At 35.0% G+C, this 13,423-nt stretch overlaps 3 protein-coding genes across 3 annotated transcripts; 2 read left to right on the top strand and 1 right to left on the bottom strand.

Moving 5' to 3' along the window:
- Positions 1-734: 734 nt before the first annotated feature.
- On the top strand, positions 735-2,944 carry LOC130718160 (uncharacterized). The gene is made up of 5 exons (XM_057568662.1): positions 735-774; positions 1,686-1,890; positions 1,933-2,323; positions 2,429-2,524; positions 2,582-2,944. The coding sequence occupies exons 1-5, from the start codon at positions 735-737 to the stop codon at positions 2,942-2,944; spliced, it is 1,095 nt and encodes a 364-aa protein (XP_057424645.1).
- A 2,271-nt stretch (positions 2,945-5,215) lies between these two features.
- Positions 5,216-6,954, top strand: LOC130718154 (transcription factor SRM1-like). Its single transcript, XM_057568651.1, has 2 exons — positions 5,216-5,475; positions 6,258-6,954. The coding sequence occupies exons 1-2, from the start codon at positions 5,216-5,218 to the stop codon at positions 6,952-6,954; spliced, it is 957 nt and encodes a 318-aa protein (XP_057424634.1).
- Positions 6,955-9,687: 2,733 nt separating this feature from the next.
- On the bottom strand, positions 9,688-12,658 carry LOC130729003 (14-3-3-like protein A). Its single transcript, XM_057580608.1, has 5 exons — positions 12,506-12,658; positions 11,396-11,915; positions 11,154-11,276; positions 10,510-10,626; positions 9,688-9,979 (listed from the first exon to the last, which is right to left on the bottom strand). Exons 2-5 carry the CDS (start codon positions 11,885-11,887, stop codon positions 9,917-9,919), a joined length of 795 nt encoding a protein of 264 aa, XP_057436591.1. The 5' UTR covers positions 11,888-11,915; positions 12,506-12,658; the 3' UTR covers positions 9,688-9,916.
- Positions 12,659-13,423: the final 765 nt, after the last annotated feature.

The raw sequence follows: 13,423 nt of genomic DNA, 5'->3' as shown, positions 1-13,423 counted from the left end.
AAGTCAATCTTGGTGGCGGGTCAGCTGATAATGAAGTCAATGAAATCACTCCTAAGAGCAAAAAAGCTCATTCACCCGCATGGAACACTGCACAAAATCTAGTGCTAATTAGTGGGTGGATTAATTGTGGAACAAACAGTGTTGTTGGAAGAAACCAGAAAGGAGAAACATTTTGGAGAGATATTGCTAAGTATTGTAATAAGCATTGCTCATTCGATCCTCCGCGCGATTGGGTTGCCTGCCGAAACCGTTGGAATTATATGAACACAAGACTGGGTAAATGGATTGGCGCTTATGATAGCGCTAAGCGTGAGCAACGAAGCGGTTGGTCGGAGGATGATGTTATCGCAAGAGCGCAGGAATTATTCGCAAGTGGGAAGATTGGTCAATTTACTTTGATGGAAGAATGACGCGTTCTCCGTGATCAACCACGTTTTTGTAGTCAGGTAGGAGGAAATACTGGCTCGAGAAGTAGTGGATCTAAGGGATCACACGACAGTGATGCAAGTGGCTCAAACTCTATAGGATTAATTCCTCGTCCAATGGGTAGGTAGGCAGCTAAAAAAAAGAGTAAAAAGAAAATTAGAGAAGATGCCGACGAGGAGGTGGACAAAGAGTGGGATTCTTATATCCAATTCAAGGAGAAAGAGCTTGAACGATTAGACAAGATAGCATCGGTGCAAGCAGAGACTAACGAATTGATTAAAGAGAAGACTAATGCTAAGAAAATTAGTATGTATCTAAAGCTAACTTCGGAAGAGCATCTCAATGACTGTAAGAAAGAGTTGTTAGAGCAGTTGTCCAAAGAGCTATTTGGAAATTAATTTCAAGCGAGTCTTTGTCTGTATTCGGTCAAACTTGTCAGTGGTGTGAAGTCTGTAGTTTTTGGTTTAATGTTTTCTTTAATAATTTTCAAGTGGTGACAGCTATGTAATGTTTGCTTTAATGTATGGGTAACTGTGTTTGAATATGTATCACTCAATTCGAATCTTGTCCTTTTCCGATAATTAACTCTGGTTGATAACTTATTTCAAATCCACTAGTGATGTCAAGTCTGTAGTGTTTGCTTTAATAATTTGCCCGTGGTGTCAAGTCAGTAGTGTTTGGCTTTAATAATTCTCGGGTAACTGTGTTTGAATATGTATCACTCAATTCGAATCTTGCCCTTTTTCGATAATTAACTTTGGTTGATAACTTATTTCAAATCCACCAGTGGTGTGAAGTCTGTAGTGTTTGCTTTAATAATTTGCCCGTGGTGTCAAGTCAGTAGTGTTTGGCTTTAATAATTCTCGGGTAACTGTGTTTGAATATGTACCACTCAATTCGAATCTTGTCATTTTCTGATAATTAACTCTGGTTGATAACTTATTTCAAATCCACCAGTGGTGTCAAGTCTGTAGTGTTTGCTTTAATAATTTGCCCGTGGTGTCAAGTCAGTAGTGTTTGACTTTAATAATTCTCGGGTAACTGTATTTGAATATGTACCACTCAATTCGAATCTTGTCATTTTCAGATAATTAACTCTGGTTGATAACTTATTTCAAATCCGGCACTCAACCACCATTCAATGTACCTATATATATGGACTCATAGATCCATTGATGTACTAATATCCCAAATCTCTTCCAATCTACTTCAAATTTCACAAAAAATGGATCCATCTGATTGTCCTTTTGATCTTGCAGCATACATTCAAAATAGTCAAATTGAAGAAGCTTATGTACTCAACCGATTTAGAGAGCGTCGAAGAAAAATTCGAGAAGATACTGCACCTCGTAGTAGAAAATATCTCGGTAGAGATCATACAGCGGCAAACCAGAGGGTAATTGGCGACTACTTTGCCAATGAGCCTACATATGACGATGCAATGTTTCGTCGTCGGTACCGGATGCAAAAACATATTTTCCTTCGAATCGTTGATGACCTTTCAAGTAGTGATAACTACTTCACCCAACGTGTTGATGCAGCCAATAAACAAGGTATATCACCCTTAGCAAAATGTAACACAACAATGCGAATGTTAGCATATGGTGTGGCAGCAGATGCGGTCGATGAGTACATCAAAATTGGAGGTACTACAGCATTTGAGTGTTTACGTAGATTCTGTAAAGGAATAATACGATTATATGAGCAACAGTACCTGAGAGCACCAACCCAAGAAGACCTGCAAAGAATACTACATGCTAATGACATGCGGGGGTTCCCAGGCATGATCGGGAGTATTGACTGCATGCACTGGGAGTGGAAAAATTGTCCTAAAGCATGGGAAGGTCAATTTACTAGAGGGGATAAGGGAACCACAACAGTTATTCTTGAAGCAGTTGCAACTTATGACCTATGGATCTGGCATGCCTTTTTTGGATGTCCTGGAACGTTGAACGACATAAACGTTCTAGATCAGTCACCAGTGTTTGATGACGTGGAACAGGGAAAGGCTCCAGCTGTGAATTTCTTTGTGAATCAACGTCCCTATAATATGGCATACTATCTAGCCGATGGTATCTATCCTTCTTATCCAACTTTCGTCAAAACGATTAGACTTCCTCAAAGTGAACCCGATAAGTTATTTGCAAAAGTTCAGGAGGGATGTCGGAAGGACATCGAACGTGCATTTGGAGTTCTTCAAGCTCGTTTTAAAATCATCAGTGAACCAGCTCGCTTGTGGGACATAGATGACTTGAGTATCATTATGAGGTCATGCATCATATTACATAATATGATTTTCGAGGATGAACGAGATTCATATGCTCAACGTTGGACCGATTTTGAGCAATCTGGAGAAGGTGAATCTAGTACACAGCAACCATACTCGACCGAGGTTTTACCCGCTTTTGTAAATCATGTGCGTGCTAGATCCGAGTTGCGTGATTCAAATGTTCATCACGAACTGCAAGCAGATTTAGTGAAGCACATCTGGGCAAAGTTTGGAATGTCTCAGGATTGAAGATGATTTGTATCGTACTAATTACGTTATTTGTGTGTTGTGTGCTTAATTTGTTGTCTTGCATTTTAAGATATTGTGTGCTTAGTTTGTTGTCTTGCATTTTATTTTAAGAAAATAAAATAAATTCTTGTATGCTTAGTTTGTTGTCTTGCATTTTAAGTTAAGAAAAAAAAATTATAGTCTATATTTAAAAAAATAAATAAATTGTTAAGTGTTTATTGTTTTAATTTAATTTAAATCGATAATTATAATTTTATGTAATGATAAAAACAAAAATATAAAATTAAATAAAAATGTGAAATAAAAAAGTGGTGGGGTAGGGTGAGTGCCTGAGTGGTGAGTGGTGGAGTAAGGTGTTGAGAGTTAAGTAAAACCATTGGAGTGGGTAATTGTTGAAAGAGTGTTGAATTGGAGAGAGAAAATGATGTGGAGTGTTGGAAAGAGAAAAAATGGGGTAAGAAAGGGTTAAACAAAACATTTTTTGCTTAACCATTTTATATGGTCTTAGTAACAATGTACCTCACTGTATAAATTGAAGCAAGAGAAGGTGCTTCATGCTTGGCTTCAAGTTAACAATGCAAAGTTCTTTTTTGTATATAGGAAATTACCAAGTTTTGCAGAGTCATCTAAGAAAGACTCGAGTCAAATTGTTTATTTGTATGTATAATTTCATTGTTTTCTTAGTAGATAATCAATTTTCTAAGTCACTCCATTTTTGTTTCCAATAATAAATCTTGCATTTCTATTGTTGTTGTTATCGTGTCTTATGAAAGTAGGTGAATACGAGTGAAAACTTCTTTTTTTTCCCTCAAAGTATTCCCACAATTGATTGAATTTTTATTTTTTTATAAGCCAACAGTTGATTAATAACCATAAGACCATCCTCCTTAAGACTTGAAAATAACATTCATCGGCTTCCTATATGAAAACAAGAAAATAAAAGATACCAATACACTTTGTATTAAGTACCAAGTTGTTACTTAAAAAATAAGTGTATCAAATTATGTTATTTTTTCTTGTTTTCATGTTTTTATGGAATATTATAGCTGGTTTCTTTTTTACTACAGTAGGCACCCTTGACTAAATTGTGATTGTAAAATTAAATAAAATTAAAAATTTGATCACAACTCCTTTTAAAAGAAAAAGCACTTTTCTGTCAAATTTTGATAGAATTTAAGATGCTGCTCTCAATATATGAATCAACCAAAAAAACGCCTTTTATGAATTTTATCACATTGATGAACAACGTGTTCGGGTCAAAGGTACACAAATAGTGAAATTATTTCCTGAGAAATTCAACCTATCAAAGTCATAATTGGTAAAGTACAAGCGGTTACAGATTTTTAGGATATAGATATAGTTTTTCTTTAAAAAATTGGAAACTAAAAAATCGGAAAGCTGTTAGACAAATTAATTTGATCGGAGATAAAAGTAGTTCTTCTAGCCCCATTTTTTATTTTAAAAAAAACGATAACAACTACTTCAAAATTTAAATAGAAGAAGATAAAACGTGAAAATATTATTTGAAGTCTATAAATTAAATTCAGAATAATAATATCATATAGAATCAACTCAACAGAAACTAGAGGTTTCAACAGAAACTAGAAAAATTGTCTCCTAACGTGTACACTCAGGACTCAGCGTTTTAATTGCAACATGTATGTATAATTTCTTTATCTTTCTTTCATATCTCTCGTTACCAATACTCTGCTACTTTGATTCATCTAGTTTTTCTAGGAAGAAAATCTAAACCTTGTATATTCTACAGTTTTATGATTTCATTGAGTTTTCTCTTTTGTTCTTATTGTTATATCATCATCGCGTGTGGCTCTGCATGCGTTCTTTTTTAAGAGTTCATTTACCAAAAATGTTTTTAAGAAGTTAAGAATGAAAAGCTAAAGAAAGAAAAAGAAAGTGTAATATGGAATTTTGTTCTTCATACTTTCCTGCAAGTTTAGTTCATAATTTTATAAAGGTTTATGGTTCATGAATTTAATTTCACTCTAAACTCTATTGTACAATTTTAGAGATTAAAAAGTGTGGGTTTGTGACCGTTGATTATGAAATTAATAGTTGGGACTTAAGAGTATAATTAAACATTAATTGAGATTGAAATCACATATTTTTTTTTTGTTACACTTGAAAGATAAATCACATATGTGATCGTGTGTTTCAGATCAATTCAAAATTTAGAAGCCTTGCAGAAGTGTTACAATGTTGAATCAGTGTACTTCGGCCGAAGATCGGGCTTTTGAGCGAGCCCTCGGAACCATGTCTGATGATGCGGATCTGGAAGACCAGTTGGAACGAATTGCCGATGCACTTGGTCGTCCGTTGAAGGAGATTAGGGAAAGGTATGAATTGCTCGCACTTGACATTAAAAATATTGAAGAAGGTCCTGCTCCAGATTTCATTGGCGATTGGGTTCCAGAGCCAATTGCTAAAGGCTCTACTAGTTCACAAAAAAACACAAAGAAGACCTCTCCTAATCAAAGTGAGAAAAAAGTACCATGGACTACAGAAGAACACCTGTAAGAATATTAAATTGATGATCGTTTATTTCTCTATTTTCCTAACTTGATTTTATTTACATGCTCATTTGACTTGTATTAGGGATGATAATGGTTATTTCACTATGTTTTCATGCATTTGATTGAAAAGTAAAGCTATAGTACTTGATAAAACAAAAATGTATAGATTTAATGGATATGCACTGACAGTGTAGTTTTACACAGACATCCAATTGAATTCCGCAAAATCAGAAAATATCTTATTCTTTTAATTAAAATTAAAGTCAAATGTAATTATCTCTCCTATGTGGGATGCTTTGATTGGATGACTGTGTAAAACTATTTTACACTGTCAGTGCATATCCATTAAACTTTTATTTTTTCTTCTACACAAATTAAATTAAAATAAATTGAAGTACATAGTTATGCGTGATTTATTGTTCAGAGAAAATGTTCTCATCTTTACTCCATAAAACATGTAAATAATTATTTTCTTGAATCATAAAAAGAGTCAAATAAATATTTTGATGCATTTCACTATTTAGATTAGGAAAAAGCTATGTTGCACGAAATGCACAATGTCCTTGTATAAATATGTAGCACCTCGGTTTCTTTTTGTCGAGGGTTTTGAGATTTTGATTTAATTGAAGCTATATAGGAAAGTTTCATGTGAAATAGTTTTACACTTTTACTCTTAAGATTAATATTGTAAATATGTGATTTTGTGTCATTCTTCAAATAGTACTCATTTAAATGTATGAAAAACTATATTTAAAATTTAACATACCATTTTTATTTTATAGGAAGCTTCTTGAGGGTATTAAGAAACGTGGCAAAGGACAATGGAAACAAATCTCAAGTGAATTTGTCAAAACAAAAACTCCAACTCAAATTGCTAGTCATGCTCAAAAGTTATATCTTCACCGGAATGGTACACCAAAAAGGAGAAAAAGAACAAGCATCTATGACCTAACCATTGATGATATTGACTTGGTTCCTCAACAAAACCAAGTTCCTCAATTGAATGCTCCATTGCAGCAAAATTGGGCACAATTGGATGCTCCAATGCAGCAATTATCCTCTCAGCAAAATCAAGTTGATGCATTGGACTTTCCACTGCAGCAAAATGGGGATCCTCCTTTGAATTTTCCACATCAAGTATACCCTCAGCATTATTGTACTACTCCTTGGAATGTGCAGCAACTATCCTATCAGCAAAATGGGCATCCTCCTATGAATTTTCCGATGCAACCATCACAAGAAATACAACAAAGTGATTTGGCCTCTCAACAATATTTGGTTCCTCCTTTGGATGCTCCAATGCAGCAATTGCAAGAAACGCAACACACCTTAGGGGATAGTGCCTTGGCCTCTGAGCAACATGTGGTTCCTACTTCAGAAGTAATGCCAATGCAGCAATTGCAAGAAAGGCCTCAAGAACATCAAGCTATCGATTCAAGACATTATGCTTGGAAACCCGTTGGCAACCATGGACGTTAGCACTTACTTAGAGTTGAGAAGTGAACATAACTTTTCTTATGACTTAAGATGAAAGTTCATTGACCTTGAAACCAAGGGTTGTTTATTTGAATTTTGAATTAAAAGTTGTACCGTTTAGCTAACTGATAAAGTAGGATTCATTAAACTTGAAAATACATTTTTCCCAACTGTTTAAGTATATTTTCCAAATGACTTACCCAGCCAATAGTGCACATTTTCTTCTACTGATGTATAATTCCAATGTTTTGTCAACATACAACAAAGGTTATGCCTCTCTATCTTGGCCTTATTTCATGTTCCATGTTCTTCCACTTGCTGTTGATCTATACTTGGTTAGGTTGTTCAGTTGGCTGTGGATGTGGCAAGGTGCTATAAACCAAGGGATCCTCCACGATTCTCCATTTTCTTCCCTTCCCTTCATTTGTTGCATAGTCCTTGCTAGAGGAAACTGGTTCAATAGCATTATGAAAAAAAGAGACAAGTGTTGAGAAATTGAAATCATTTCAAGTAAAAACGATAACAAGAGAATAACTATCTAAGCCAAGGAGAAATCCTTACAATTAATGGAACGTTTGGACAAACCATCGGAACACTGCCTTAAATTTTAACTGCTTTAGAGAGTGTGGTGAAAGAAGGGTAACCATCGCGGTGGTGCACTGCACACAAAAGAGTGTTGAAACAAACTGGAAAGAGGTTTGGCGGCGGTGATGGCGACGCCGGCGCCAAACCTCATAAAATCATCATAAATATTTTTCAGGTAATATTAAAAGTTAGGGAAATTAACTTCACCAACAAGATGACTTTTGTAGTCTGTATTACAGTTAGGAAATCAGTTTGTTAGTTATAAGTTACAGTTTCTGTTAAGTTAGCTATGTATAGATGTGTATAATTGAATCATGTATATAAGCTATCTTTGATGTACAACTGAGAACTACTGAATTCATTCATTCTCTCCCACTCACTAGTTTGCAAATCTGATTGAACATTTGTTAACCTGATTTAGCAATAATTTACCTGAAATTAAACACATGATTAAACAAAAATACTTAATAATTGTGGTAAAAAATTTAAATCAATTTTGTGAATGGTTAATCAGAATGTGAATTAAGATGTCTAACTTATTGGCTAAGTCAAACAAAACAGTCATTTTCCCAAAATGTTACTCTTCTATTCTATTGCTGGTAGCAGTTTTAACACCTAGGCCTTTTAGGGCTATTTTATTAGTAAATAGAGTACAGGTTTGCCTAAATAATTTGATGCTAAGTCGGTTCAATCTTCAATGGTCTATTATGATAATGAAAATGAGGTAATCATTAAGTTGTCAATATGCTGAGAGGGAAAAAGTTAATCCATTCAGCAACTGATTGATCTACAATACAGAAAGCAATACCTTTAAGAAGATAAGGTTCATTTTATAACCTTGAGTCGTGTTCACAATCACATGAAAGAGCAAGGTGACACCAGCAGTTGGTGCCTCACAGTCACAGGTCAGGTCATGGTATGAAAAACCTCTCACCTCTGGCAATTAGAGCAGCAGAGAAATATGTGAATGTCTCAAAGCATGAGTTGATTCATAAATTCTTGCAATTACCAAACAGAAGATGCAATGAGAACATGGTTCCATCGGATATATTTGTCCAATGTCTGCTTTGGTGTACTTTATTTTCAGTTCTTTTTATTGATATTTCAATAATGTAGTTTTTCTTTGTACATATAATATAATGAACTCATTGGCATGAAAAAAATGTGATAGGGAGAGTCCCATGAGATTCTGGAACAAGGGTAGTTATAGCAGTTATTAAGTAATTTTATCAGTTATTAGTTAGTTTATTTCTATTAGCAGCAGTTTATTGCTGTTAGGAAGTTATAAATAGGGAGTTCCAATCAGATGAGGGATCATTGAGAATTTGGGGAAATTGGTTGTTAGGGAGAGATTGGCTCTCGAACACCCGTGCTTGTGTAATTATTCTATAATATAATTTTGTTCCTACCAATTTGGTATCAGAGCACCATCCAAGTGTTGTGGTGCAATTGAATCGTGAAGAAATGGAAAAGGAGACAGCAAGTAACAAGAGGGAAAGTAAGCCGATTCCAACCTTTGATGGTAAAGAGCTTACTTGTGGTTAATCAAAGTAGAGCAGCATTGTGAGGCCAACGAATAAATTCAGATAAATTATATTTGTTTAAATAGGTCTGCTTCGACTCGTGTTGGATCATCATTAAGACCAACATACTTGCCGACCATCGATGAACCGATCAAATTAAAAATCTTGGCTTTGTTTATTCATTAATTTGGTATGGTCTAGGCTAAGCTTTATGTGGGCTAGACCATAGGGCTTTCTCAGCTTTTTGATCTACTTCCATCCATACTCATTATATTTTATTTATATAGCTCTTTTAACAACATTAACAAAAAAAACCTCTTTAACAAGTGTGTTAATTTATCAAAATAACAGTGTTTGTTTAATGTCAAAAAACCGTTCAAAAAAATGTCAAAAAACAAAACCGTGTAAATTATCAAAACTGTTTCAATTCTGTTAAATTAGTTCTTAAATGATAATACTGATTCAGTTTTGTAAAACTAGTTCAGTTTTTTTTTGGTACATAAAGTAAACTGAGTTTACCAACCAGTAACCACAAAATTTAGGAGTCACATTACACCTTTAGAAAGAAATAATCTTATTGGCCTCAGTAGTGCTCCTTAAGTTATTCAGAAAGGTATGCAAAAAGGACTTCACAACAACACTAAGCATTCATAAACAGCCAACAATAAAAAAATTATAAATCACTAAACCACCAAGCATATTCTTCTCATCAATAAAACACATAAATGGTCCATTAAAACATTGTAATCCCAAGGGCAAACTGCACTTGAAATCATGAAATCCACAACTAAAATCCTACTATGGAACCCAACATGGAATCTATATTAAGGGTAATACACATGCCGCCAACTACCACATTATTGCTCCCCATCGCCTGATTGTGGCTTAGATGTTTCCTTGATCTCATCTCCAGCATCATCCTGAAATATTAAGAGGCAGTTCAATCAAAATTTCAGAAAAACAAATACTATCTCGAAGCAATGAGAACTAACAGAATATTGGGAAAAGAAGACAAGTCCTAGTCCTATATTACTCTAACATCTAAAAGCTACTATCATCGGACGTAGAAAGCATAGGCAAGTAATGGATTCTTCACAAAAATATATGCTCAATGTTTGTCATTGTTTAGGCAAGTATGAGTATAAAATTTAATTTGTCCCACTAAGCTCAAAAACTAATACCTAGACTACTGCATTGCAACAACAAAGACAAAAATGACGATCCAGACATAAGGATACTCAGACAACTTACGGTTTTTACAACCAAACAAGTTTTATCTCAAACTTTCTTCGAAGGGACAAGCATTACTATTACTAAAAAAAGGGGGTTTATACTTTCTCCTCATGAAAGAACTCAATTTTGTTCAGCCATCAAGGTTCGTCAACAATGTTAAAGAAGAGATATTTAGTATATGTGTACACAACATGCGAGGGAAGGTAGAGAGAGATACCGTAATGTCGGACGTCCACAAAGTCAGATTATCTCGGAGAAGCTGCATGATCAATGTACTGTCCTTGTATGACTCTTCACCCAATGTGTCAAGCTCAGAAATCGCCTCATCAAATGCCTGCCACAGTAAAGCATTTTTCATAGGTTACTAAACAGAAGAGAACACATAGATGAAATAAACAAATAAACCATCACGGAGCTTTTAGATCCATCATTACATGAAGTACCAAATGCTAAGTAAAGTACAGAATACATTAGTCATGTCAAATAAAGAAATAGTAATATGATTTAAGGAATGAACGGGATTGAAATCAGTTACACTGTACTAAGTTCAATCTCTTAAAGAAGAATTAAATTCTAAAATTCTCCTGAACAAAATTAATAAAATTATATAACTTCAATTCATATAATAGATTAGGCTGCAAAGTCCAGCGTATATTTATTGGGACTCCATAAGCAATTTCCAATAGTTCTGTTCAAAAACAAACTTTTCGATGCAAGTGGATGGACACAACAGATTCCCACTATGGTCTACGGTCCATACTCAGCCACACATAAAGATAATTTCTTCCTCGATGATCAATTAAGATACAGCAGCCAGGAATTAAAAAAAAAGCCTTCATATCAGATAGCAAGTAAAGATACCTGCTTCGCAAGATTACAAGCACGATCTGGCGAGTTAAGGATTTCATAGTAGAACACAGAAAAGTTGAGTGCAAGACCGAGCCTAATCGGGTGGGTGGGGGCAAGTTCAGCAAGAGCAATATCCTGGATCAATTAACCACAAATTGAGTTTAGCGTGTGTAGCGAAAGTAACCACTACTTATACAAGCATCTATCTATGGATGAATGTAGGATGTATATACAGCTATAGAATATATGTATACCTGAGCTGATTTGTAAGCTAACAAAGTACTTTCTGCAGCTTCTTTTCTCTCTGCCCCAGTCTTGAACTCAGCAAGGTACCTGTGGTAGTCACCTTTCATTTTAAGGTAAAACACCTTAGACTCAGGGGCCGCAGCAGATGGTATGAGATTGGACTCAAGGAGATTCAAAATTCCATCACAGATCTTGCTGAGCTCAGCCTCAATCTTTCCCCTGTACTCCTTGATAACAGAGACATGGTCCTCATTCCCTCTGCTCTCCTCCTTCTGCTCAATGGAGGAGATGATCCTCCAGGAAGCCCTCCTCGCCCCAATCACATTCTTGTACGCCACAGAGAGTAAGTTCCTCTCCTCCACCGTCAACTCCCCAGCGTCCACCGACTTGGCAACCTTCTCCATGAACTCCACCATCTCCTCATACCGCTCTGCCTGCTCCGCCAACTTGGCCAGGTAAACATTCTCCTCACGGGGAGACGAAGAATCTGCAGCCGCCATTTTTTTCGCCGAAATTCAACACTAAATCCTGCAAAATATAAAATTCACAGCAACAAAAAGTGAGATTCATTCCCTAATAATGTTGCAACTCGCGAAACTCAACAAATTCATAATCTCCAGATCCATTACTCGAATTTTCCATGGAAACAAAAACAAGTAAGGGATTCGATAGCGCAGAGAAATTAAGCCAAATCAAGCCAGCAAAACGAAAAAAGTGAGATTCATTGCCTAGTAATCCTGCAAACTCTAGAATTCACAAAAAACAAAAAGTCGAATTCAATTCAATTCAATGATTCATAGCCTAGTTTTCAAATTTCAAATTCTGGAGATCGGTTTCTGGAGTTTTTCCGGCAAACAAACAAGTTTAGAATTCGATAGCGATAGCGAAATCAATAAGCGATACACATGAATCCAGTGGATGAAACGAGAATCACAAAATAAGATTGCATGACGAGTGAAAAAATTGAAGCGAGTAGAGAAAACAAAAACCTAGAGTGGAATATTCAGATCTGCAAGAGAGAGAGGAACAAATGTAGCGTAATCGAAACCCTAATAAAAAGAGATGAAACTCTGAAACTGAAACTGTGATGATGATGAAGAGAGAGAAGAGGAACGAACCTGTGAAGAGAGAGAAGTAACGGAAACAAACAGAGGAAGTGGGGAAGGAAGGGCGTTTAAATAGGAGGAGGGGAGAGAGAGAATGGTAAGCCAATGAGAAGGTGAACGGAGATTCTGTGTTGGCGTTGACTATAGAATTGAGTTTGCGTTGATCGTGGTCGTGGGGCCCTCGCCTCAATCTTATACAAAAAAAAAAAAAAAAAAGGGGAAGACTTTCTGTTTCATTGGAAAAATAAATTATGTTTCTTTCACTATAAAATTATATAAATAAAATAAAATCATAATTTTTCTTTGAAAGTTAATAAAATCATAAAATTGGGTGTACACTTTATTCTGTTTAATACATTTCTCATTATCAATATCATATTTTATATATTTCCTTTTGTTACAAAAAAAAAATCATATTTTATCATTATCTTATCAACTTCAAACATATATATGATAAGAGTCTATCATGTTTCTATCTTATCCAACTCTTTATCTTATTCTGCTATTATCCTATAATGTCTATCAAATGACCTCATAATACCAACTAGATTATGAATTGTGTTTTGCAATTGCTTTTCTTTGGTGATTGATTTTTATACGATACAAAAAGTAATCAACACAAAAAATAAAAAATATCACATATTAGATAATATTTTCCATGAAAACAAAATTATTTGTATCAAATCCAATGAGCGTCGGTCGTAGTAGTAAAAAGTAATTTTAACCTTTAAGTTGAGAGTTCAATTCGAGCCGCATTTTTTAGGAGTTATTTGACCTTTACCACACCCGAATTTAAATTGCAATTTAAGAAAAAAAAAGTTCATCAGTTGCTTTAAAAATTCTCAACCCAAACACTAAAAAAATATTCCCGTTGCTAGCATTCCCCTGCACAATAGTAGTTGAAACCTAACATATTAGAGACTCCTCTTG

This window comes from Lotus japonicus, chromosome 1 (assembly GCF_012489685.1).
Source record: "Lotus japonicus ecotype B-129 chromosome 1, LjGifu_v1.2".
Classification (NCBI taxonomy): domain Eukaryota; kingdom Viridiplantae; phylum Streptophyta; class Magnoliopsida; order Fabales; family Fabaceae; genus Lotus; species Lotus japonicus.
Note: the sequence above shows the minus strand (reverse complement) of the source record. Positions and strands in the feature narration are given on the sequence as shown.

What these genes read in the sequence shown, in the direction of transcription:
- LOC130729003 (XM_057580608.1), bottom strand. Translation starts at nt 11,887, where the DNA reads ATGGCGGCTGCAGATTCTTCGTCTCCCCGTGAGGAGAATGTTTACCTG. An exon ending in TAGCTTACAAATCAGCTCAG is followed by an intron (nt 11,277 to 11,395) that starts GTATACATATAT and finishes TAATTGATCCAG; the next exon opens with GATATTGCTCTTGCTGAACT. An exon ending in CTTGTAATCTTGCGAAGCAG is followed by an intron (nt 10,627 to 11,153) that starts GTATCTTTACTT and finishes TTACTGTGGCAG; the next exon opens with GCATTTGATGAGGCGATTTC.
- LOC130718160 (XM_057568662.1), top strand. Translation starts at nt 735, where the DNA reads ATGTATCTAAAGCTAACTTCGGAAGAGCATCTCAATGACT. An exon ending in TTTCGTCGTCGGTACCGGAT is followed by an intron (nt 1,891 to 1,932) that starts GCAAAAACATAT and finishes TGACCTTTCAAG; the next exon opens with TAGTGATAACTACTTCACCC. An exon ending in ATCCTTCTTATCCAACTTTC is followed by an intron (nt 2,525 to 2,581) that starts GTCAAAACGATT and finishes GCAAAAGTTCAG; the next exon opens with GAGGGATGTCGGAAGGACAT.
- LOC130718154 (XM_057568651.1), top strand. Translation starts at nt 5,216, where the DNA reads ATGTCTGATGATGCGGATCTGGAAGACCAGTTGGAACGAATTGCCGAT. An exon ending in TGGACTACAGAAGAACACCT is followed by an intron (nt 5,476 to 6,257) that starts GTAAGAATATTA and finishes TTTATTTTATAG; the next exon opens with GAAGCTTCTTGAGGGTATTA.